The sequence below is a fragment of the Pseudochaenichthys georgianus genome, chromosome 4 (genome assembly GCF_902827115.2).
Source record: "Pseudochaenichthys georgianus chromosome 4, fPseGeo1.2, whole genome shotgun sequence".
Classification (NCBI taxonomy): Eukaryota; Metazoa; Chordata; class Actinopteri; order Perciformes; family Channichthyidae; genus Pseudochaenichthys; species Pseudochaenichthys georgianus.
In genome coordinates this window covers 36031824-36057676 of record NC_047506.1, presented here as the reverse complement: position 1 = coordinate 36057676, position 25853 = coordinate 36031824, and the positions used below count along the sequence as shown (strand labels likewise).

Sequence of the window (25853 nt, the reverse complement as noted above, 5' to 3'; positions counted from 1 at the left end):
AGGGTGTTCCCATTGTGCAGATGTGAAAGAAGTACTCAGATTTTTAAAAGTAGTACTATGTTAGAATTGAAAGTCCTGTATCCAAAAGAATATAATCAAGATCTACTTAAAGTTCCAATAGTAAAAGTACTCATTATGGCTAAAGGCCCATTTCAGAATCATCTATATGAAATTACTGTATCAAGATCAGATGGTGGAATAACTGCTCAGATCCTTTACTGAAATAAAAGTAGCAATACATGATGTACAAATTCTCTATTACAAATAAAAGTCCTACATTCTTCAGTAAAAGTACAGACTCAAGAGAACACGTACGTATAAAAAGCAGAAGTACTAGTTCTGCATACAATGGCCCATGTGATACATATTATTATATAACAATATAAGATTAATAAAATAATTGCATCAAGCAGCATTTTTTCTGTTGTACACACAAACACATTTTTGTAATATGTTGTATACTTCTACTTTTTTTTACGTGAAACAGTTAGACCAGTAATTACATATACATGCATTATGTAAAAAGTTGATCACATGTTTTTTAATGCAAAATCTGAAAAGTAACTAGAGCTGTTTGATATAATATAGTAAAAATACCTTATTTCCCTTTTAAATGTAGTCAAGTAAAAGTAGCATTACATGGACATACACTAATGTCATATAATATAATGATGTCATTTTAAACATGCTTATGTCCGTGTAGGTCAAATACGTTTTATTTTGAAAGATCTGACCGGAAACTGTATGCACTGTGACCCAAATTGATACTACTCTGCGAACACCTGACAAAACCAGACAAGACAAATGATAAACAAGTATTGGGCAGATTATATTCCACAAACCAAAGTGAATACCGGTCAGCTGAGGCAGCCCCTATGTAATTCACGGCATGGCAGAGAGACCGGACAATGAGGTACCTTTACCTTTTGGCTGCAGAAAGAAGAAGAAACAGGGGCTGCATATCTTTGGGAAATAAGAGCACGTTTTTTAATCAAATTGTTTGCCCTAAAAGTCTGCAGACAAAGTCCTGTTTCAATTAAAGCCTAAGTATGAGCAGTCCCAAGCAAATAGAGCTTTGCTAACACCTCTTGACGTATAGAAACTAGTGTTAGCTGTATGCTAGCTCGACAGCTAGCAATAACAACCAAGCTGCAAGTGAGCACGAGCCAGTTAGTCTCGAGCTAACAGTTACATTTAAGTTAAAATGTCTGGCTCTGCAGCATAGTGTTGATGAATGCAGCATAGAGATGCAGTGCCTTGGTAACTACAGTTTTGTTGTGCATTTTATTTAAGATATGCATTAAATTTGAGAAGAGGTGTAAGAAATATTCAGATCTTTCACTTAAGTCAAACATATTAATACTACATTGTAAACATAATCTGTATGTAAAATTCCTCCATTCAAAAGTGTACTTAAGTACAAAATACAAAAAGGATTGGCATCAATATATACTTCAAGTACAAACAAAAAAAGTACACATTTCCTAGTAGGCTATTGCCCATATCAGATTACAAAATATAACATTTTCTATTAGGATTATTATGAATGTATTTATGTCAATGTTCACTTGGTAAAGGTAGGGATTATTTAAAGGACTTGATATACTGCTTGGTAGCTTAACATATAATAATGATTTATTGGTTGATTCATAGTCTTAGAGGTCCATTCCTGCAAAGTAGCTGGTAACTAATATTTTTAAATGAAGTAAAAAATCAGGTAGCATAGCACGAACATCCTCAAGTGACGTACAAGTACCTGAACATTTTACCTAAGTACAGCATTTGCACAGTTGTTCTTAGTTACATTTCAGTTTTGAGTATGAATCTTAACTTGAAAGTCAGTGTCAACATGTGAGTTTACATCAGATTTACCACAGGAAGACTAATGTTAATAAGATGTATTAGTTGGTGCAATAATAGAGGCTAACTCAGTGCTGTATTCTTAGTCGGTATAAAAAAACTGACCAATTCCCACCCTAATAATGCAAAACATACTCTACTGTACTGCTCCTAATGCTGACAATGTTCTATGTGTGTGTCACTGGAAGGTGGAGGAGGCGGACCAAATCTACCTCCTGATGAAGGACGAGTATCGCATTTCCAGGAATGTGCGTCTGGCCTGGTTTCTTGGTAAACTGAACCAGGTTATCTGGCCAGCATCAAAGCCTGAACTGGTGAGTTGATCACAAAGACCAAAGTCATGTGAAGATGTGTACTGTTTACTTCGAAGCCACTGTTCAAGGGCTAATGACGCTGGTATATTATTTTGGTAATATTTTAGGCAGTTGAGGGAAAAGCCCCTTAAAGGTAATATTCCAAAAAACACAATAGGGCCTCTTCAAACAAATTCAATGCAGTTGCAATTTGTTGTGATACATTCCTTAAAATATAATAAACCAAAAAGTCTACAAAAAGCACAAAGTTAAAAAAGATGACCCGAAGGTGGACAAATATTTTTGTTACAGTTTCATATATTCCTGATCCTCCTAAATATTTCAAATAATACGATACTGAGACTGTGTTTGACTTATTTACAGCTGAACTCGGAGAACGAGCTGGACTTGCTGAGTATCTTACCCAAAGGATGGCAGACAGATTCCCCCCCCACCACATACCCCCACATGTTGGTGCCGTCCACTCGAGCCACCTTCCTGGCCCGGAGGTACCGCTTCATCATCGAGCTGGACCTCAGCCCCTCCACAGGGATCGTGGTAAGACTCAGTTAAGGGGTTGTAACTTGCAACAAGAAATATCTCAATCTTGTTTCTAATGTTGCTATGTCAGGATGGAATAGATCTTTCTGTATGGATAAGTATCTACACAATATCGTACATAAAACCTTAATTTGTTTCCCTCAAGTACATATCCTCTGCTGCATTGCCTTTGGGTCCAGCTACATGTATCTGAAATGTGCTACTAACCAATGTACTCTGGACGTGCTGGCATCCCATTGTGTACCTTGGATTGGATAAGGCTCAAAACAATAATGTCAGTTTTATTTTGTGTTCAGAACAAACACAAATATACCTTTCTTTCAGCACGATTATTTACAAAGGCAATGCAAAGAAGTGAATACATGTGAATTTGCAAAGATTATATGCATCGGTGAAAGTTGAAACATCTTTAAAACCTAATTTGACATAAAACTTTAACAAAGTACTATATTGGCTCCTGGCGAATATTCAGGTTGCATACAATTACAAAAATCACTCAAGCGGCTGTTTTTGTTTAAGTTGTAAATCTGATTTAGTTATGGACTGAACAAACCTTTAGTACTGGTGTACACAAAGTGCAGTAACATCTCAAGGAACACCTGATGATGATCACTAATTGCCATCCTATGCTTGAGTTACAATTCTACAGCTGAAGTTTGTACACTTTATTGTTGTCAAAGCTGCAGCTCATCCCCTTAGTCCACTGTCTCCATCCAGACTGACACGCATGCCTCTCTGTGAACATCCGATCCAAATAGGTTGACACTCTGATCATTATTTCTAGAGATATATGAAATAAGGCAGACAGGGTCCATCGGTTATGGGAAGGATTCAAACGTTTGTCCTTAAACATATGTGTTTTTGTGTCCTTGGGCAAGACACTTCACCTGCACTTGCTCCTGTGGGTATTGTCCACAGTCGATGACCATTACATGTATGTATGATCTGTATGTGTAATGTGTATTTGTAAAGCGCTTTGAGAGTCATTGATAAAGCGCTATAATAAATATAAAGATTATTATTATTATTATTATTATACAACTATCCATAAAAAAAACTAGACATTTTAAAGTACTGCAAAAACATGGTTATGCTTTGTTCTACCTCACTCTCTAAACCCCAAAATCAAATCAAAAAGAGGAACAAAGTCATTCATATTTTCTCTTTCACTTCTCTGCATCTTTGCATCTCTGTTAGGGCACCATTTTATAGAAATCTGTACTTTGGTCATTTAGCATGTCTCAGTTTCGGAGTGCAATTCACTTACAGACGGTATAAAGCGCTCTTGTAAATATGGACAGCAGTTTCTCAGAAATGGTGTGTTGTCCTCTGTCGTGCAGGATGACAGCACAGGAGAGATGATCTTCGATGAGGTCTTCCACGCCTTATCCAGGTGTCTGGCGGGTCTGGCTCAACCATTCAAAGTCCCTGGAACTGATCAGCTGTTCAAGCCGAAGATCTTCATCACCATCTTGGCATATTCATCCATTATTGGCCTCACTTCCCATCAGGTCACTGAAGTAGTTTACGTGTGATCCTGTTCCATACTGGTGTTCCATGTATGGTATTTGGTTTTGCGTTGGCAGTCCTCTGACAGGCTGTTCCCCCCCCCTGCAGGTGTTGGTGCAGGGCTGTCAGCTGGACAGAACAGACCTGGTGGAGTTCCTGCATTACATCTATCAGCAGCTCAGAGCGGTGGAGAGCAGCATCGCAGAGGTCCTGCATCAGCAGCAGGATCAGGCAAGTGCTCTTCAAGGCTTTTGACAATGTCTTCTTTTTTTAATCCTTTAAAGATAAGAACACATGTTGTTGGTGAATCAGAAATCCTTTATTTGTCCTGCAGCGAAAAAGGTTAGAGGTATTACAACGGCTTCAGTGCAGATTGAAATAAAAACATTAGACTTACATATTTAAAAAAAAAAAAAAGTAGGCACACGTTATAAAAACACAATGAGTAAAAAAAAATATCAGATAAGTACACCATTGTAAAAAAGTAAGTAGCAGTATCATTTTTGTGTGACCATTACACAATTGAAGTAGATGGTAATGTGTACAAAAGAAAGAAAATGAAATTATAAATTGCATTTGAGTTTAAATTGCACATGAGCTGTGGTAATTCACGAAGTTGTATATTTACAGGCAGTGCTATTGCACATCATTACATTACATCTCACTTATTAGACGCATATATTTTCCTTCCTTTGTGCCATAGAGCTCCATTGACACATCAATCGAGCTCAATGTCGTTGCTTTTGTAGAAGTTGTGAGAAAATCGAGACAAATCACTTTTATCTTTGACTACACAATGTGTGTGTTGTTTATTTACGAGCTAAAACCTCCACCAAATGTTTCCATAGTAGCACGCTGACACTGTACAACTGTTTGTTTCAAGGTAAAACATCAACACATCAAAGAAAAAGGCACATAAGTTAATTGCAAGTGTTTAACGCAAATAATAGTAAATGTTGTCCTTAAAGTCAGAGCACTCTCATATTTGTACGAGACACAGATTAAGAGACATGATTACATTTAACAAACATCTCTAAAATGCTGTCACACTAAGTCATTCATTATTGTTTCGTTTTCTCACGTTCATGTGCACCGTCCCGCCGCCAGAGAAACTCACTACAGTAACACATTTGGATTCATCCACTTCGGAAAATAGTTTGATTAAGGTTAAACGAAACAACAGTGACCAGCTGTTTCAGAAAATAAAGAGTATTTGTATTGAAAGTCAGCTTTATGGGTGTGTGATGTGTTTTGAAAAGGTTTCTGTCTTCAGTAGGTGAGTTGAGAGCCACGTAGTAGGGTGTTGTGAAAGGTCACAGTCCAGCTCTAAATAGTGACACATTGTTAAGTGGTTGAATCCCGCACACCCTTCGGAATATTTCGCTTCTGTTCAACGCTACCCCTTTTAAAATATGCTCAGCTCTCTACTTTAAAATCTAGTATTTTGTCATATTTGTACTCTACTATGCACCATTTCCACCAAAGCGACCATAAGTGTGACATCAAATATTGTGTATTATTAATTCTTTAATGAAGTTCTACATTAATGTATTTATATCTCCTGTGCCTTCAGTCCGTTGAGTCGGCCCAAAGCTCAGATCTCCCCAGCAACATCAAGTATGAACAACCCCAAGGGAAGCAAGGCGTTTCCATGGTGTCGGCTGATATGGGTCTGGTCAGCATGGTGCGCCAAGGCATCCTGGCCCTTCAGCTGCTGCCACCAAACTCCAGTGCAGGTCGGTTCGTCTTAAGTTCACATTGAGTTTCTCTATCAAACTACTAATTCATATGTCCCTTTACGTTTAAGGAACTCACACTCGACGCTGCACTTCCTTTAGTCCTCAGCATCTCTCCACAATTGGAAGTTGATGTAACTTGATTACACATAATGAGTAGAAGATATTGAGAGTTGGCAATTAAACATGCAGGTGTGTGTTCCAGGTATCATCATTATCACAGATGGAGTGACGAGTGTTCCTGATGTGGCCGTGTGTGAAACCCTGCTGAACCAGCTCAGGAGCGGAACCATCGCCTGCTCCTTTGTGCAGGTGAACAAGATCTCTTATCCAGCTTCTTTGATTCAGATGGAATCCAACATTGTTAATGCGACAGTGTTATTTCCATTGCTTCTGGTGTAAGTGGTTTTTCTATATTTGTTTGACCACTATCCCACTAAAACTTTTTCAAGTAAAATAGTAGCCATTTAGATTGTCAATATGTGAGATTGTGACATTGTAAAATAAACTCCAAGCTAGGCTAGATGAGCTGAAGTAGCTTTGAGTTACTTAACGGGAAGAAGTGAGAATGATTTGTGAGCAGTCGGTTGATTCTGGTAATATGAGTGGGCTTGACCACGAGCAGAGTTGGACCTGTCTGTCACTGTAAGACTAGGGCTTCATTTGAACTTCCTCAGTTGGCAACACCAACGCGGCTCCATTAGTGAAACATCAAACAGGTAGAACAAGAACCAGATTGCTCCATGCTCTTTGCATTTTGGAATATGTTGAAACGGCAATAGTGTGTGCATGTCAATGGAAGTCCAATGTGAAGAACTGTTACACAGAAAGTGTTCACATGATCTTGATCCACGATGAAAGAGACATTGTACTGAACTCACCGAGCTTTGTCTTGTGTATTTCTAGGTTGGCGGTGCATACTCCTACGACTGCAGCTTTGGCTACATCCCCAACGTAGAGCTGATGAAGTTCATCTCATTAGCCACCTTCGGCTCATACCTGCCCAGCTGTCCAGATTTGGACCTGAACAGCCAGGAGATGAATACTTACCACAAGGCCTTCCTAACATACTCCTTCCTCAACACCCCCGAGTCGATGAACTCCGAGTGCTTCTGTGGTGAGGCCGCTCTGAATACTATTCACTCTTTCTGTGGGTTATGAGTAACAGACTCAATATTATCATTTGGAGACAGGTGCATGTGTCTGATATATAGACACTTAACACAAATTACTGCAAATTGCTAAAATAAATAATCTTTTGTGTTGTCAAATCCCATTTAAATCTAAAAGGAAGTTGGAAATGTATTTACAACAGTAGGCCTAAGACTGAGCCTTGGGGAACACCAACACTTTAAATGATTTGGAATTCAATATATTTATTTAGACATACATCATTTTACAGATGAATTACAAAAGTCAAAATAGATCTATTAATTACCATCATTTTTTATTTAAATATAAGTCTCTTTTGTTTTTAAATGTGAATATGACGTATTTTTTAACCAAGAAGGAAGAATGTATAACTTTACCAACACTTGCACACCCAGTGATTCTAATGTATGTATATATATATGAAATTCATTTCTAACAACAACATTCTGATAGGACATAGGTTATATAAAATTAATTTTATATAATGATATTTTCAATGTTTTGTCTTCTTTGACTCTATTAACTGGTGTCTAGACCAAATGTCAATTAGAGTAAACTATTGTTTTTGGTAAAGAAATGAACACTCATTCTCGCTGCTTGACTGTTGTGTAGTTTCCCAACACAAACTGTTCAATGAGCACCTGGTGTCAGCCAGCGGTAACCCTGCCCTGGTGATGAGGAGGAAGAAGCACACAGAAAAGGAAGTCCATGCCCATCTGATCAGCGTGGTGTCTGTGCGCCTGAGAGAGGGCTACACCATCAGAGAGATCAGCCTCACCAAAGGTAAGCCTGTCTTTGCAAAACGTCTCAGATACTTGGAAAGTCCAGGAGCATATTGTGAGCTTCATTCTGGTGTTTCAGGTGGGACTCAGCTGGAGGTGAAGCTGGTATTGTTGTGGAAACACAACATGCACATCGAGTACCTGGCATCCGCTTCCTGGCCACTGGACCCCGCCAAGAGAACCACCAGGGTGGAGGTGACGATGGAGGGAAGCTACGACATCCTGCATGACATCAGCTGCACTCAGAGGAAACCCATCACCAGCCCGTACCGCACCTCTGTCATCCGACGCTTCTGGAACACTCTGCAGAGGTACAACTGGACAAAAACATGCAAAACAAATTGAGATTCTGTGCAGTTTCACCATCATGCATTGGTAGCAAATCTTTTGAAACTGTATGTCCTTTTAGCATCAACCAGACTGACCAGATGTTGGTGCACCTCCAATCTTTTAACTCAATTCCTGAGAACTACATGATTCCTGAAAGCACAAAAAATGGAGTACCTCTGTTCTACATCCCTCCTGGCTCTACTACTCCGGTACTGTGCACACTCAAGCCACTCTCACCCCTCTTCCACTACAATGGTGTCTTGTCTGAGTTTTGTGCTTGGGGTATTGTTGGTTCACCTTGCAAACTCAGCAACAAATCAAGTCTGATGGGCGCTAGGTCATTACATCACTGTTTATGTTGCTGCAACACTAGTTTGAATTACTTTCACAATAACAACAACGGTGGACTACGTCCGAACTGTGCTCTTGTTGTTCTTATACATCCATCATTTTTGGGGGGGTCTCACAAACAGCTTACTCCTGCACCGCTCCACAGCTCATGACGTGCCTCGGTCGAAAAGGGGTGTAAATATGTACATGCAAACTCCTGATTGGTTTGGTACTACCACCAGGGGGCGCCAAATCAAGTGGAACTTTACACACTGGTTTAAAATAGCACAGAATCTGCCACTGAAATGGACTTTATGATTTATGAAACTCTGCCATGTCAGTTAAACGTGCACACATTTGACTCTAAATAGAACATACTTGGTAAAGTCAAGGTTGACACAATTATTTCAAAAACTGCTAACGTTGTTACAGTCGCATCATTATGTTTCAATCCAACACTGCAAATGAGTCATTTTTTCAAAAAGTAAACAATGTGAGCTCTCTTTGAAATACTCCAGTCTCCATTAGAACCAATGGGTCTTTTTATTTACTCTGTTGACAATAAGGAAATAAACAATGTCTTCAACCTTTCAGCAGCAGCGTGTTATTGTAATTAAAAGGGTGATAGTCATTGCATATTCCTCACTGCTAATCCACCTCCCCTATTTTCAATCCTCTCAGCCAGCCTTTGTTCTGTCTGCTCCTCTTCTCTCAGGTCCTGTCCCTGCAGCACAGCGGATCCAAAGACTCCTCTCAGTCTCAGTTTGCCTCCTACTGGAAGCCCATCCTCTCTATGGATGCCACCTTCTGGCAGAGATGGCTGCACATGCATCGCATTGCTATCATCCTTGAACATGACATGTGAGAATTCTATAGTTATAGATACAGCAAAGGAAGTGACTTGTGTGGCCATATTGTCTGCCATATTTGTTTGGTTCTGTTTATTTTTTACATGAACAATTGTGTCCCTCCAGGCCTGTCCCCAAACATCTGCACACAGCTGGGAACAATGGCCGCTACAGCACCATCCAGTGTCGTATCTCCCACTCCGCCCTGACATCCCTGCTGAAGGACTGGAGCAGCTTCGTGCTGGTGGAGGGATACTCCTATGTTAAACTCATATACAGGTGAGACAGCAGAAAGCACTAAGAGCACACCGTTTTCATGTGTACTACAGTATCTAGTCATTTCTTCTCTTTAGGCTTTTAAAAATCATAAATTCAGTCATCTCTGAAGGAAATAAAAACTTGTACCTGCGTACAATTCCAAGGTATTGCAAGTGTAAAATGCACTTAAAAGCTGTTACAAGCCATACAGGCTGTGTTTCAAGTGAGGATCTCATGTCATACCAACCTTGTTAGAAATTGTTTAGTTCATGGAAAAAACCAAAGATGAATTGTGTCCGCAGTTCGTCGGAGCAGCCCCCCACCTCCTTCTACCTGGTCCGGCTCATCTCCAAGACGCCCTGCATGGTGCTGCGTCTGGGCTTCCCCATCGGTACACCAGCGCACGTTAGAAACAAGGTACAGCTGGCATTTCATTTTATTTTGATGGTAATTAATTTCAATGTCTTTTTATTGTCTTTTTTTGTATCTTATTTTATTTTGTTTTTATTTGTATTCTACCCACTATCTCGTCCTTTTGCTGTAACTCTATAATATACAATGTAGTTTGTTTTCTCTCTGTAAAGCCCACTGAGACAAACGTGTTTTGTGATATTGGGCTATACATATAAAGTTTGATTTGATTTATTACATGGCTACTTACTCAATAAGTTAATAATTTCTCACAATATATAGATTTTAACATGATTTTTGTGTTTTAAAAATGATAATTTCTCTTCCACTTAAAATAAATATTCCGACAGCAATGTACCTTAAAATGACGGCAGCACTGATTTAGGTTTTCTGCCCCCGAGCTGTCATAATCTGTTCCCTGTTGTTAAACACCTGCACTCACCTGTTCTGACATGTGTGTTTTCCATCAGATTGTAGACGAGCTGCGGCAGCAAATCCTCAAACTCCGCTTCCCTCATCGCGTTCAGAACAAAGAGGCCACACCCAAGACCAAGAGGAAGATCGTCGGTAATCCATCACCATCCAAGTCTCCCTCCATCCCCGCCCCCAAACCTGCTCTGTCGGACCGGCCCTGTGTGGTGGTGCTCAACAAGCCTCTGGAGAAGCTGCTCATCAGGTCAGTGCATGGTAGCAGGGCAGCAGCACTGCAGGACATGGAAGCAGGTGTCATGACTTGGTTTGTTCATAGACACGGTTTTTATTAAAACACAAAACTCATTTATTTACTGGGAGTATAAGCGAAACAAAGCAAGGAAACATGCCTCATTGTATGCTTTAAAGTTGAACCCAAAAGCATGCTTTTGTTAGGCAAATGAAAGCAAAATGTATACATAATTAAATATATACATTAATTAATAATACAAATAATAATAATGACATAAAACGAATAAAATATTCAAACAAAATAAGTAATATCTATATAAGCTATATAAATAAATGATAATAATTACAAAAATCAGCCCAATAATTATGCCACAAAAATTGAAATATATTAAATTCATATACAAAACCATAGTGATAATAAGGGGGAGTATATTAAAAAGTGAAAACACTAACATGTTTAAATTCAGATAAATGTTGCAATATGGTGAAATATAAATGGTGCTAGTATATGTCCTCATCTTAGTACTGCCCCTTTGATAGTACAACTCTTTCATCTTGCAATGTTAAACATATCTTAATAAAAAGTATTGGTTACAACTGGGGCCGACTACAAATGAGTCCGACTGTGATGTGTAAAGAGACTAAAGACTCGGGCTTTTAGCTGCACTGCTCCCAGACTCTGGAACTCCCTCCCCCCGCACATCCGACAGTCAGACACAACCACCATATTCAAATCTCAATTAAAAACCCACCTGTTCAAATCTGCTTACTCACTGTAGTGCCCCCATTATATGTCCCATTTGTGTCCACTTGACTGTCTCCTCCATGATTTCCTGTTTGGGTTTTTTTTTTTTTTTTTTTTATCTTCATGTTCTGTTGCTATGGAAGCCCATTTCCGCCACATGAAAAGTCATAATTATGAGATAAAAAAGTCGAAATAATGAGATAAAAAGTCATAATTATGAGATAAGAAGTGCGCATGCGCTGCAGTGGCGCTGTCTTTAAAGGTCCCTTCATCACCTTGCTGCTCTCCACCATGCAAACAGCATCTATCTAGTCCTAAATAAGGTAACTATTACAGGTGACTTTTGTAAATGTTAGATGTTACATATAGCCTATATTGCAGCTAAACTACAACAATGCAGTTTATAGCTTTGACATTACCTGTTATGAATATAATATATATATAATATATATGCCTATAGTTTTGTGGTAACGTTCACGCCACTAATGACAATAGTGTAGGCATACTGCTGCTGTGAGTTGCTCTAACTCTAACCCGTGAACGTTACCACACAACTATAGGCATATATATTATATATATATTATATTCATAACAGGTAATGTCAAAGCTATAAACTGCATTGTTGTAGTTTAGCTGCAATATAGGCTATATGTAACATCTAACATTTACAAAAGTCACCTGTAATAGTTACCTTATTTAGGACTAGATGCCGTTTGCATGGTGGAGAGCAGCAAGGTGATGAAGGGACCTTTAAAGACAGCGCCACTGCAGCGCATGCGCACTTCTTATCTCATAATTATGACTTTTTATCTCATTATTATGACTTTTTATCTCATAATTTCGACTTTCTTATCTCATAATTATGACTTTTCATGGGGATTTTATTTTTTTCAAGTGGCGGAAATGGGCTTCCATATGTTGCCTATTAGCTTTTTTTTTTTTTTTTTTAAATTGTACGGTGTCCTTGGGTGTCATGAAAGGCGCCTAAAAATAAAATGTATTATTATTAAAGACCTCTCAGGTTATCCTCTCAAATGAACACTTTAAAATGAAAGAAACTGCTCTGCAGGTACGAGAAGCTCCCGCTGGACTTCCGGACTCCGTTCATTTTCAACATGGAGAACTTTCCTCAGCCCTCCAACAGCTCCGTCCCTCTGAGCATGGCAGCCAACCGGACGGCCTCCTCCACCCTGGCCTCCCTGTCCCGTTACTTCCTGCACCAGCGCTGGGTGTGGGCGGTGCAGAGCAGCCAGGGAGCAGCCGTGGCCATGCAGGCGGTCGCTCACATCCTCACCATGCTCTCAGAGTCAGTTCACACACCTCACCTTGTTCTTCTTCATGTTGTGTGTGTGTTCTATCCATTCAATAACACATTGCAACAGACAGTTAAACAGATTCTGAGCAAAACATTTCCAGGAGAGATGTATGCTATTGTTTGCAAGGTCACATAGATCATTAGTGCTTTTAATTATAATGAATTGATGTCTCTGACAGGATCCGCATTTCAGAAGGCTTCCACTTTGCTGCCAGCGGAGAGGGCATCGTGAACATGGTGCTCGAGCTGCCGGTGAAGGTAGAGAACAGCAGGAAACACAATGTCTAGCAACACGACATTCTAGAGTTTTCAATTTGTTTAAATTGAATTCAATGTCTGTTCTTAGGGTATTTCAGGGGACACGGACAGAGAGAGTCACTCTTGTATTGTTCAGTACATCATGTTTCCACCTCACTCCACATCTACTAAGGACAGGTACGACTGCCAGAAACCATCTTACAGAACGCCTTATTTAAAGGGGCCCTATTATGCTTATTTTCAGACTCATATTTGTATTTGTGCCTCTACTGTGCATATCTCTATGCTTACATGATCAAAAGGGACTTTATCTTTCTCATACTGCCTGTTTCTCACCCTCTAATATTACCACTACTACCACTACTGCTACTAAAGGTGTTCACTTGGATGTATGTTCTGCATATGTTGGAATTCACACTGATGCCACTACACGAGTCAGCTTGTTGTTTTTTGCCTCTCCAGCTTCTCCACTGATGACGACAACGACACAGAGGTGGAGGCGGTTGACATGGACACGGAGCTGCACCTGGTGACGGAGTGCTGGGTGGAGCCTCAGAGCGGCATCGTGATGAACTGCATGGACCCCCATCGCCACTTCCAGGGCCTCAAGTACCAGGAGATCCCTCAAGCAGTGTGTACAGCGTGTCATACACACTTACTTATTCACTCTGAGATAGAGCTGAGGTGGGGGGCATGGGGGCTGAGGTGGGGGCAGGGGGGTCTGAATCTCTTTAAGGTTATCCTAGAAAGAAATCTAGCAACTTAGAAAACGTTTTTCAAACTAACGTATGAAAGGGACAAAATAGGATAATGCAAACTCAGTGCTTCCTCCATGGGTGCCTTGGGCCCTAAGTATCCATCTATGTCTGGATATCTGTTTGTAAGGTTATTTAAGGTAATGTTTAAAAATGACCTTGTGTTTTTTCTTCCAGATCTACCCAAGGGACCTGGCCTGTATGTCCACCATGATGACCTTTGAGTATTTGTGCCAGCTGTGTCAGAATAAGGATCAGGTCTACTCACTGGCTCCGCCTCCCAAGGATGTGATTGGTAAGATAACACCGTGCAATGTAGAACAATTGAACACTTGACACACTGTCATCTCTCAAACAGAGGTGGAGGAAATACTCAGATCCCATGCTGAAGGAAAAGTAGTATTCACATTGAACAAAAGACACACAGTATTTAATTAACTTTATGAAAACATACATATTAAGAAGAATGTAGTTCCAATCAATTCTAGATTGCTGGTTTTTATATGAATGTGTCAAACTACCTGGAAATAGAGATGTCGGTCTTAAAGGCTTTTAATGTAAAGCATCCATGTAGGAATTGTTTTATTAACAGCTGTAATTAAAGAAAACGTGTGTGTGTGTGTGTGTGTGTGTGTGTGTGTGTGTGTGTGTGTGTGTGTGTGTGTGTGTGTGTGTGTGTGTGTGTGTGTGTGTGTGTGTGTGTGTGTGTGTGTGTGTGTGTGTGTGTGTGTGTGTGTGTGTGTGTGTGTGTGTGTGTGTGTGTGTGTGTGTGTGTGTGTGTGTGTGTGTGTGTGTGTGTGTGTGTGTGTGTGTGTGTGTGTGTGTGTGTGTGTGTGTGTGTGTGTGTGTGTGTGTGTGTGTGTGTGTGTGTGTGATGCCTCAGAGGAAAGCATCCACATGGTTCCTTTCCAGTTCGACCTCATTCAGCTGCTCCCAAAGTGCCAGCAGGTGGAGATCTTCTTCCTCACCTTCAGTACAGGCACGTTGCTCTGCACAGTACTTCAACAGTAATACATACATAGTTTCCTGAAGGTATTTTGACTAGAAAAGGAACAATACCAGGCAATACCTTTGAGGTAACTGTTCCTTGGTGTCTTTGTGTGTGCAGCAGTGGAGACGGAGGAGCAGAGCCACAGCGCCCCCTGTCTGCCCAACGAGCTGCTGCTCAGTCTGTTCCACAGCAGCCTGGAGCACGAGCTGAGCGACAGAGAGATCCCGCTCGCTGACAGCGACCACTTCACCTTCATGCAGCACATCTTCCAGCGAGAGCGGGAAGGCCACGTCCCTCCTTTCTCCTTACCTGTGATTAAAGGTCAGTGCGTGTCTCTGTCTCAGAATCAGAAAGCAGAAATCCGAATCAGAAATAATGTATCGTCCCACAGCAGGGACGTCTAGGTTGTGACAGCAAAGGGGACAGTGCAGATAAGACCAACTAAAAGAGTACAATCAAATATTAATTAAAGAGGCAAGCACGTAGCAGCATTATAAAAGTAAGTGGACATATCAACTAAAGTGGAGAAGTAGCAGCCAGTAATAACAGTATTGAATAGTAAGATTTATAGAATTTTTATTGCAAATAAATGTATATATTGCACAAAAGGGTTGGTCTGTGTGTGGTGGTCCTGGTAACCGACAGCCACCACAGAGTCAAGAAAGGTGGACCCCCACACTCAAAAGACCTCAGTCTCCTCAGCAGAGAGTCTGCTCTGTCCCTCCTTTCATATAAAGTGCAATATAATTATCTGGCTAGTTCATTGTTCAGCCAGGTGCTTATAAGATCCCACAACCTCAATGTCTGGTCCTTGGATGTCCTCCTCTAGCCCACCACCAGCTCCTTGGTGTCTCTGTGTTGAGCTGGCGGAGGTTCTTCTGGCACCAGAGGGCAAAGTACTGAAAGAACAACAGGGCTTTTAGGTTATGGCATATCCCTGTTTATTTGTCATGTTTTAGTCGATGGCAGCAGAGGCCACTGTCTCTTCTAATGTCTGCTCTTATGTTTTCTGTTTTGTCAGAGGAGTTTGTGAAGCCTCCAGACAGACAGGACACCATGACGTCATTCCACACTACCGGCGGCAGCAGCAAAGAGGGGATGGGCTCCACCAGCACTTTACAGGTGATACAGCCGTTTTCTTTTTTTATTATTTTCAGGAACAACAATACAAACAAAACAAACAAAGGTAGTGTCAGAGATCAAAGAATGATCTATACATAATGTAACTAAGGTCAGGGTTCGCTGTGACTTAGTGAAGGGTCGTATAGGCAGTCCACTTGAACAGTTTGTTTTCAAATTCTGATTTGATTTCATTCTGAGTGGGTGAGTCTTTCCATAAGGAGTATTTCTCCAACAACTTCCAACCAGTCCTTGGCTGCAGGGGGTTCCTCCTGTAGCCATTTCCTGGTGATTGTTTATTTCGTTGATGCTATCAGTATATGAACAAGATATTGCTCTCCGTATTGGACAATGCTCCTTGTGAGGTTTCCTAAATAAAGTACTTCAAAAGTGTTCGAGACCTTATATCCCAAAATCCGCTCGAGCACAGTCCATACATCATTCCAGTGTCCCTTCATTTTTGCACATTCACAAAAAACATGTGTATGTCCAACGTTACTCTCCCCACACAGTCTCCAGCATGCCTCGTGAGTATGCGTATTTACTTTTACTCCTGGGAGTAATGAAAAATCGGATTATATTTTTCCAACAAAACCCTTTCAACATCCTTGAGCTGGTGGTAGATTGCTGTACAGTACATATAGATACAGCTGTTTTCATACACCGACCATATGTCACATTCATATGACAAACATGTGATGGAAAAACTAAACACAGTTACCTGAGCAGGAAACTATGCGGGATTTTTTTGTCTTTTGAAATATCTGTCCTTACCAGACTCCTCAAGATATATATCATTTCATTTGAGCAGTCGGAGGGTTTTGTGAAACACTGGGTTGTTGTGGAAAGTGTGGCTATGCTGCAGGTGTTCACTATCAAGCCTTAAGTGTTCATCTATTCTATAGTAAACATTGGGGACATCAGAAAACAGAGTTTAGTTTTCAAGCTAAAATCTGAAAACAATATACCAATAATAAAGCAATGGGAATTATAAATAGAGGCCTGTCTCTTTTATAAGACCGTTTTGATTTCTCTGCTCATATCTGCAGCGGGGCCCGTGACAACGCTCCACTCTATGAATGAGTTCTCTTGTAAACCTGTGTCTGTTGCAGAGTTTCAGTAACGCAGACCTGGTGGACGAAGAGCCGTCTCTGGGGGAGAGGAGCTGCTCCGCCCCTCAGTGGAGGTGCTATGCCAAGTACATCAGCTCTCAGCAGATCATCCTTACCTTCCTCCCCGCTTCATACACAGGTACACTTTGCATTTTGTTTACGATATTGTCCTTCATAGGTTTTAAACCAGGGCTGGTAAGGAAAAGCAAGTTTATTTATATAGCACATTTTAACACAAGGCAATTCAAAGTGCCTTACAACAAATGAAAGACATTAAGAGCATTATAAAATGGCGAGGTTTCCTTCACGTTAACGGTCACGATTAATCTGGAAACCTTTACACGTATAAGATTTTTTACGTAAATTAATCACATCACTAAGTTTGACCCTAATTGCCTTCTGTAATTCCAGTGTGGATTTAACCACGACTTGCATGACAGTGAAAAGGCAAAGCTAAGCTAAGGAGTTAGCAAAAGCTACATGTATTGCAGTTACTGGAGATCAGTTAGAACCATCCCTACCTCCGTGTTACAGTACACCTAAATCCATGACAAATGTTCTGAACTAATTTGCTTTAGAAGTCGTGAAAAAAGGGGAAAAGGCATTTTGCTGAAGCATGCGCTAGCCAGTCTTCGGGAGATGGCGCACAGGGGTCACCTATGTAGGACCAGATGGAGCACGCAATATGATCGCTGCAGAGATAATAAGCCCTTTGTAGCATGTGTATTTGCCTTATCACCCCTCCAAAAGTCAAAACTAGTACTTTTCTTTACTACCACTATTTTAAACACGTTTTTCATAGGAAAAAGTTAAATGTGAATACTGTGTGTTTTTTGCAGATGTTCTGATGTTGATGGCGTCCGGGTTGGAGGACACTCTGACTCCCAGCAACAAATCCCAGGCCGACTCCCTGTCCGGCTCCACCAGCGAGTCCGGCCTCAGTCTGCCTGGTAGACTGCCCAGGAGCTCCAGCAGCGGACTCTTCACCTCCAGGTCCCCTGTGTTCTCACCAGGGTCTGAGGACCAGGCTGGGCCCCCAGAGGCCCTGAACTTGCACCAGGACAGCTGGGACAGCAGAGTGACGGGGACCCCGGGCTCAGGTAGGTCTCATACTCCAGTTGAAGTGTAGTGTCCACTTAATCGTAATAATTGTATACATTAGTGGATATCTAAAAAACAGGAAACTGGAGCAATTCATTTCAAAGCGTTTACAGTGCCCTTGTATTCCCCTTGCAAGTGCCATTATCGGGAATATTTGTATTTATGATATTGCTGGATTAAAATGACCGATGCATTAATATGTTCATAATTGTTTCAGTGGAGATAACTTCAATTCATTCTATACTTCCAAGTATCACAATCCATCATAATCCAAATTCATCAGTAGTCTTATAAAAAGTAAAAATTACAGTATTGGCTTTCAAAATGTAGTTGAGTAGAAGTAAACATTAACATCAAATTAAATACTCAAGTAAACAACAAGTACAGGTTGTACTTAAATACAGTACTTGAGATTATATTATATGTTTGGTTTACTACTATAGTACATTACATACTATTACTACATTGAGTTAATTGTTACCACATATATTTAACAAACAACGTGTAGGGCTGAACGATTTGGGGATAATATGTCATTTTTCTCCTTTTCCAGATCGTGCAGAGAAAGAAGGCGTCCAGTTCTCTGAACCCCAGAAGGCAGACTTCCACATCAGCTTCAGCCGGCAGGTGTCCCAGCAGAGCACCAGTGACTGCACCCAGTTAAGATGTCCAGTGTACGTCTACAACTGTTCCCTGGAGCACCTGAAGGAGCAGCTGGTGCAGCCCAGCACCAGCCGCCAGCCCAGGGACGTGTTCTTCAGGTACTGTGGGGCAGGGGCCACATATAGAAAGCAACTGGAACCTCTGTGAGAAGTTTTAAAGGAATGACAGTGCTAATCTGGATGATAGATTTAGATTTTGTATGCATAATCTGATCATATGTGAGGTTAACTTTCCAAAACTGACTATCAGATCATTCCTGAATTGCAAGTAAGACAATGAGTTTATGTTTGCGGTGAGAATGTGGCAATGTTGCAAAATTACCATGTGGTAAATGTAATAACTTGTTCTATTGTAGTCTTGACAACACTTCTTAATATATATATCATTAATAATATAGTTGTACTATGCATTGGCGGCACATATCAGACCCGGGCCGGGGGGCGGGGCCACATGACCGGGCCCTTTAAACCCAATAAAGCTTGACAAAAATATCGGGAGTCCGGGGTGGTAATCTGACGCTTGTGCGTAAAAAGTCGCTCAGTCAGTAAGATTACAATTTAAAACAATGTTTGAAAGAAAAGTAACTAAAGAAAAGGTGTAATATTTAAGATTTCGTTTCTACAAAGGGTATAGAAATGAAATATATATCAGAGATAATAATGATAAAACATGACATAAAGTCCAACAAACCACAAGGACAACGAAAACATAGCCTAATAAAATGACTACATTTCTGACACACCATTCACCATGGACAGCCAGCAGCCACCATGAGAGCAGAGCAGTGTAAAATTGGCACGGCGGCCCAAACATTCACGTACAAGTAGGCTACTGTACAAATTAAATTTGAAGTGTACTCACCACTACTTGAAGGGTACTCAGCGAGCCTTGCGCTCCGCGAACTCGTCCACAATCCGCTGTATGTCCAATGTCTTGGCTCGGTCACTTTCGATGGACAGCAAGGCCAGTCCACTCAGTCTCTCCTGTCCCATCGTGCTCCTCAAATAGTTTTTGATGAGTTTTAATTTGGAGAAAGAGCGCTCGGCGGTTGCCACGGTGACAGGAAGAGTCAGAAATAAGATGAAGGCTGTGCAAATCTCACTGAATGTAGATGTTACTGCTGGGTTGTAAACAATGAGCATTTTTACCAGATCCGCGACAGATGTTAGTTTTGGTATTTGGTCCCTGAAACAGGTTCTGAAAGAAAGCAGCTGGCCAGGGAAGCTGGCGGCGATGTCCCGACTGTAGTGCTCTCTAAGCCGCTGGGCAGCTTGGTGTAAATCCTCGTCCTTTGCTTGCAGTAGTGTGTTGGGGTGAATTGCCTCAAACATGTTCACAGTTGCATTTAAGCTGGTGAATCTTTGGGACAGTTGCTGGATGATTATATCGAGACATGCATTGAAAACGGTCACCCGAAAGTTGCTCTCTGCGTCAGTGAGGCGGCTGTCTTCAGAAAGTTCATCAAAGTGTCTCTTAACTTTCCTGGCCCTGGTTGTTTCAAACTGTGTTTGACTTCCCCATTTAGTAGCCAGGGCAAGGGTGGCGGGGTAATAATGCCCACTCGGGGTGGGCTCGCTCCAGAGGATACTTGCAGGACACATCATGATCCGTGGTCTGAGTTTCACCCGTAGGCGTAGCGTGAGGAGGAGACCTGTTGCTGCTTTCATTCCCAGTGTCCAGTACTTCTTCACCTTGCGGCGCAGCAGGTAAGGAGTCGGAGGGGGAGGGGTGCGGCTGGTCAAGCGTCAGGCCTGGCTCTCTAGACGAGCAGCTAGCAGCTGCTTTGTCGTCCCTATTATCACTACAGCCGAGAGACAGAAAAGAAAATAAGCTAGGCGGCCGAGCTACACGAAGTAACAACAACCATATGATATCAACATTTACCACAAACTCACACTTTCTTGTTGACAGTGTGTGTCCGTGATTGTAGCCTACCTGTAAATCTGGCTAACCCCCACTAACGTTGTTGGCGGGCTGGGGCTCGGGGATGAAACACGGCTGGCAGTGGCAACAACTTCAGGTTCATCTCCCGCAGGAGGAGGAGTAGGGCGAAAAAAGTATCCATCTAGCTTGGACAATTTGGCCTTTTGGCCCTCCTTTTTATCTTTTTCTTTGCATTTTGTAGCTCCACTTTTGTGTTTATAGCTGCTCATGCTTAGGCAGCGCTCTGTTGAATGACAAGTGATTGATGATGACGTTGACGTCATTTACGTATGATGTTGATGGACGGCTGTTGATGACGATTTTACCCAAAATACATTTGGAGACAATAGAAGGGATTCACTTGCAATTTTTCATGTTTGAATGTTAAATGTGAGTTTGGAAATAGCAGCACAAGTTCAACTCATATTATAGGCTACAATGCTTTATACCTGATATGACCACGAACGTCAGTGCACTCAGTGGCGCGAGGCAGCAGGCCCGCCGGCGAATATCTCGGGGGCGGAGCCTGCTGCCTCGGCGACGGGCCCCCATTGGGTCCCGACCGTCCCGGGCCCGGGGAGCCCTGCCCCTACAGCCCCCCCTGAAGCTCCGCCAGTGGTACTATGTCATTTCTGACATCGGATCTAGAAATAGTCGTAGTTGAGCGAATGTGGAGAAGAGAATGTGTTGGTAGATTATTTGAAGTGTTGATATAGTCTTAGAGAGGAGCTGCTGTTTGAAGGCAGCAGCAGTGAGGATTGTGGGTAAAGCAGGAGAATGATCAGATCTTACCTCCACGACCCAAGTTGGTGTGTTGGATATGTGTTGCAGTGAGAGGAGTTTATCAGACTCTTTGTACTATATGTGTGTGACATTTTAGTTTTCACATGTCATTTAGCTGATGCTTTTATGCTTTATACATTTCAATACTATAAACATAACAACTTGGGCAATTTGGGGTTAAGTATCTTGACCAACAATACTGGACATGTTGACTGCAGGGGCTGGGGATCGAACCATAGACCCTCCGATTGGTTGACCTCCACTTAGTCCCTGAGCCACAGCCGTAAATTAGTTAGTAAATTGGTTTAAAATTGTCCGATTTTGGCGTAGGAAAAAAACAGATTTGCTCGCTTATCCAACGGTTGAAACTGGATCCGTCGCAGGTTGGGTCGGTTTCGATCATCTACACAAAAATGTGCTTGGTTACAACGTGTCTGATTGCTTTGTTTTACATGTAGTCAACATGCTGTTATCCCAGACTTCAGAAAATTGTTTGTTGAGTGCCATACGTGTTTATAAGCATAACATATCTTTCCCCACCAATGTTGAACATAATTGACCCTTTAATGTCATCAGAAGGGCGTTGCAGTCCGGTTGCTAACATGTGTGTCTCTGATTATCTTCACACGTGAGAATAGAGCTCAAGACGCAGAGTCCTTGGAGATGTTTCAGCAGACAAAGTTCAGGTAGTTGATTCTTTGTCTCTGCCCCCCTCCCGTCTCTGCTGAGGGGCTTGGCTTTCATTGGACGCACTTGTCTCCTGTAGCGTGGGAAAATGTTGCTTCTCTAATACTGGAGGCTCCACAGCCATCTCTCCCTCCTAGACCTGTCTGCGCTTCCTCTTCACACACACACACACACACACACACACACACACACACACACACACACACACACACACACACACACACACACACACACACACACACACACACACACACACACACACACACACACACACACACACACACACACACACACACACACACACACACACACACACACACACACACATACACATACACATACACATACATACACTACTGGTCCCCAGCACATACAAACGGCTGGATGGTAACTTGCACAATTAGCATTGTTATAAGTTGCGTTAATTAACATGAAGTAGCATGATAGCCTATGGGGACAACAGACCGATATGGACAATTTTATGGTGTGGTTTTGGGGATTATTGAGGTTTTTTACTGCATTTCTGACATTATCAGGATAAAAAATGGCAGTTTTAACCAGACAGTGGCCATATTTGTATTCTCGTTGGGCTAACTGAAGTGTTGCGACCGTTGGATATAGAGAGTAAAATGATAACCTCGACTGTGGACCATTTCTTTTTAAATAAATAAGAAATGATCTAATCCAATTGATCCAGAATCCACAAAAACTTCAAAATAGACCCAAAACGAATCAGAATCAGCCCACCAAGAGTACAAATACCCCCAATCCCACCCCCAAATCGCCCAAATCAACCAAGCCATTTTTAAACTATTGTCCACATGGGCAACTTATTAATGCAATTTATGCTAATAGTGCAAATTGCCCAACATATGCAGGTCAGCATCCGGCAGCTACTATACATTTCTAACATAAATCTTTGGGGTACTCAACATTTTAGGGTTCACAAAAGACTGTATTAGCTGGCAACTAAACTAGTATGTGTCTTTTGTGTGTCTGCAAAAACATTATAATTGACTTGCTTTTTACCACATACACTGGTGAGAAAACAGGGATCATGTTTTTAAAATGAGATGTAATAAAAACCAGAACGATGCTATCCCTTTTACCATTATCATAATCCGCCAGATTGATTCATCCATATGATTTTAATTTCAAGACCAAATAAAGAAAATCTTTCTTAAATTAAAATTAGGTGTTGTGTAATAAAACTAATTATGGCTTCTCATTTGATTGTGAGATTGAATATGATTGGCTGACACTCCCTGCACAGAGTTATGAGCATGTTGCAGCACTTTGACACCTTTTTCTTACATGGATATGAACACTTTGGGCATCCAGATCTTTTTTCAAGCATTCATGTTTTTCCTCCTTTTTTCCCCAAATACAACGATTTACACGCAGGCTGTAGAGCTCCAGCGGCTCAGCTCTTTGGATACTGCTTACTTTGGTGGAGCTCTGGGCTGAAGGCTAAATCTCTCTCTGTGCTTATGCAAAATGTCTGCATAAAACTGTTGTACATTTATTACACAAATATGAGGAAAAACAACTAATGGAACATTTGAAAAGTTCTCGTCCTTGTTGGTACCAAATAACTTTTCTAACTGTGAATGTTTATTTACTGTTTGTGTGTTTGCTGTGCAGGTCTCTGTCTCAGGACCGCAGCAGTCCGTCCCCCTGGACCGAGCTCCTGGCCCAGCCTCACAAACACAAAGAGCTGGCCACCTTCTGCAGCCTGCTGCAGGAGCACTACCACCAGAGCTACGTCAGAGGTGACCGACATACACACATCTGTACAATTAGCTAATTACAAGTACAGGGAGATTTACTTGTACAAATGTAAAACACGTCAAAGCTAAGAATCGGGTAAAGATGTTTAAATGATTTGATACTGAATCCAAGAAAACCTTTAGATAATAAAAAATCTACTTTTAAATCCCAGATGTAGCTTAACCTGTTAAGCCCCATAGCCCCCGGCCAAGCGTCTGAACTAGCACTAAGCGAAAGAGTGCTAACGCACTTTGCACATAACTCACGTTAGCGATCTTTTATACTTCATCGGATCTGCACAAACAAGATATCATATGAAAACTGAGATTCCACAGATTCCAATGGTATAAGTATAATCACTGTGCGACCATGACTCACGGCAGCAAAGGCAAGCAAAGACAACACACAACTTCACTTTACGGGGCCAAAACAGCAAATACGTCTTACCTTTGCTGTTTTCTGATCAAAAGTTGTGTTCAAGGATTAAAACGCATATAAACGCTGCTGAAGGTTAATCCAATGTGTCTGTCTCACTTTGAAATGATTACTGATAATCCATCATAACATTTATGTCAATAACGGTGTTTTCATATAGAGTGTATGAGAGCTGTAACCCAGCTTCCGGTTTTGGGCATGCTGGCTGCGCATCACTTTCATTCACCAATGGTAATGTTTAGATGGATTTAGGAACTTCCCCTCGATTCTATTGGCTCTAACCGTTCAAAAGTGGTGTCAATCATCAAAATCGACCGATGGGTTCCAGAGATATGGCAAATCCACCCAAAGGACCCCAGAAGTGGTTTTTTTGTCACTGGTTTTGCGTCAATCTTGATACAGGGTACTTATTATATGTTATAGTTTGGATTCCTAACGTTTTTAGTCTCCGATCCCGTCATTCAAGGGTGGTTTTCACTATAAGTAATGTGTTTTCTTTTGACGGAAACTATAATTGTTTTACTATGTTCAATCTGAATTTACTTTAAAATAAAAACATCTATATTGATTCTGATTTGTCTACATCCAACTCACAGGTGTATCATTGCTTTGAGAAAAAAGATTATTAATGTACCTCTTTTAGAAGTGAAGATAGTCATTTGTTCTGGGCATGTCATTTTCGAGCCTGAGGCCTGAAAAACAGGCTTGGGGCTTAACTGGTTAATAACATCTTATCGATCTTTCTCAATAATAAACACCAAGAGAATACATTTATTATTGTTAAGGCTATGGTCTTAAAGTTTTGATCGGCAGATGAACAGCCTGTTTGAGTTTAAATGCAGTTTTCAATAAATTGCCTACTCTCTATTTTGGTCTCTTGCTCCTGTTTCTTATTTTTTGCATTTTGAAGCTCTACTAACAACTGGTTACAATCCACCAGTGCAAAATGCAAATTCTTGTAATTGTTCCGCGGTCCTAAGATTTTGTTCAGTAGTGTATGTTTGCAATCACAAGAGCAATGTATGGAACAGAGTTTATTGAATAAAGTGGCATGCACAATATGTTTTTAATGCAAATAACAGTGGCTGTTCCTCAGGTGTGTACCGCAGCCTGCAGCAGGCCTACAGCATCAGCTCCCAGGACCTGCTGATGGCCATGGACTACTGTGAGGAGTCCTTGCAGGAGATCGACGTCACTGCCTTCCTGCAGACCCTCTGTGGACACATCCGGGTGTTCAGGGAGCATGGGGGCGGGACCCCAAAACCTGCCAGAAGCCCCGCTGCCACCTTTACCATCGGAGAGGTGGAGGAGGAGGAGCGAGCAGAGGACAGGCCAGCCTTGATCTCCTCATCCAGGTAACACAATGTATATTCATGTAGAACTGCTTACATTTTACAACTTCAACTTCACTGTAAATGCTTTTGATACAGCGAGGCTTCATGTTTCCAGCCAGTTTCCTATGA

General features: G+C 41.3%; 1 protein-coding gene across 1 annotated transcript in view; it reads left to right on the top strand.

Moving 5' to 3' along the window:
* Positions 1-768: 768 nt before the first annotated feature.
* szt2 (SZT2 subunit of KICSTOR complex) overlaps positions 769-25853 on the top strand; it is a 107542-nt gene continuing 82457 nt past the window's right edge. Inside the window, 29 exon segments of the mRNA XM_034081348.1 lie at positions 769-913; positions 2049-2174; positions 2538-2711; positions 4055-4225; positions 4332-4454; positions 5797-5959; positions 6165-6271; positions 6866-7076; positions 7724-7894; positions 7973-8204; positions 8303-8432; positions 9269-9414; positions 9528-9680; positions 9962-10076; positions 10541-10746; positions 12548-12784; positions 12973-13051; positions 13140-13228; positions 13514-13682; positions 13984-14101; positions 14690-14785; positions 14915-15118; positions 15819-15919; positions 17029-17167; positions 17868-18128; positions 18683-18890; positions 22137-22184; positions 23830-23957; positions 25487-25745. Coding sequence (XP_033937239.1) covers positions 890-913; positions 2049-2174; positions 2538-2711; positions 4055-4225; positions 4332-4454; positions 5797-5959; positions 6165-6271; positions 6866-7076; positions 7724-7894; positions 7973-8204; positions 8303-8432; positions 9269-9414; positions 9528-9680; positions 9962-10076; positions 10541-10746; positions 12548-12784; positions 12973-13051; positions 13140-13228; positions 13514-13682; positions 13984-14101; positions 14690-14785; positions 14915-15118; positions 15819-15919; positions 17029-17167; positions 17868-18128; positions 18683-18890; positions 22137-22184; positions 23830-23957; positions 25487-25745 — 4388 coding nt within the window. The 5' untranslated portion in view covers positions 769-889.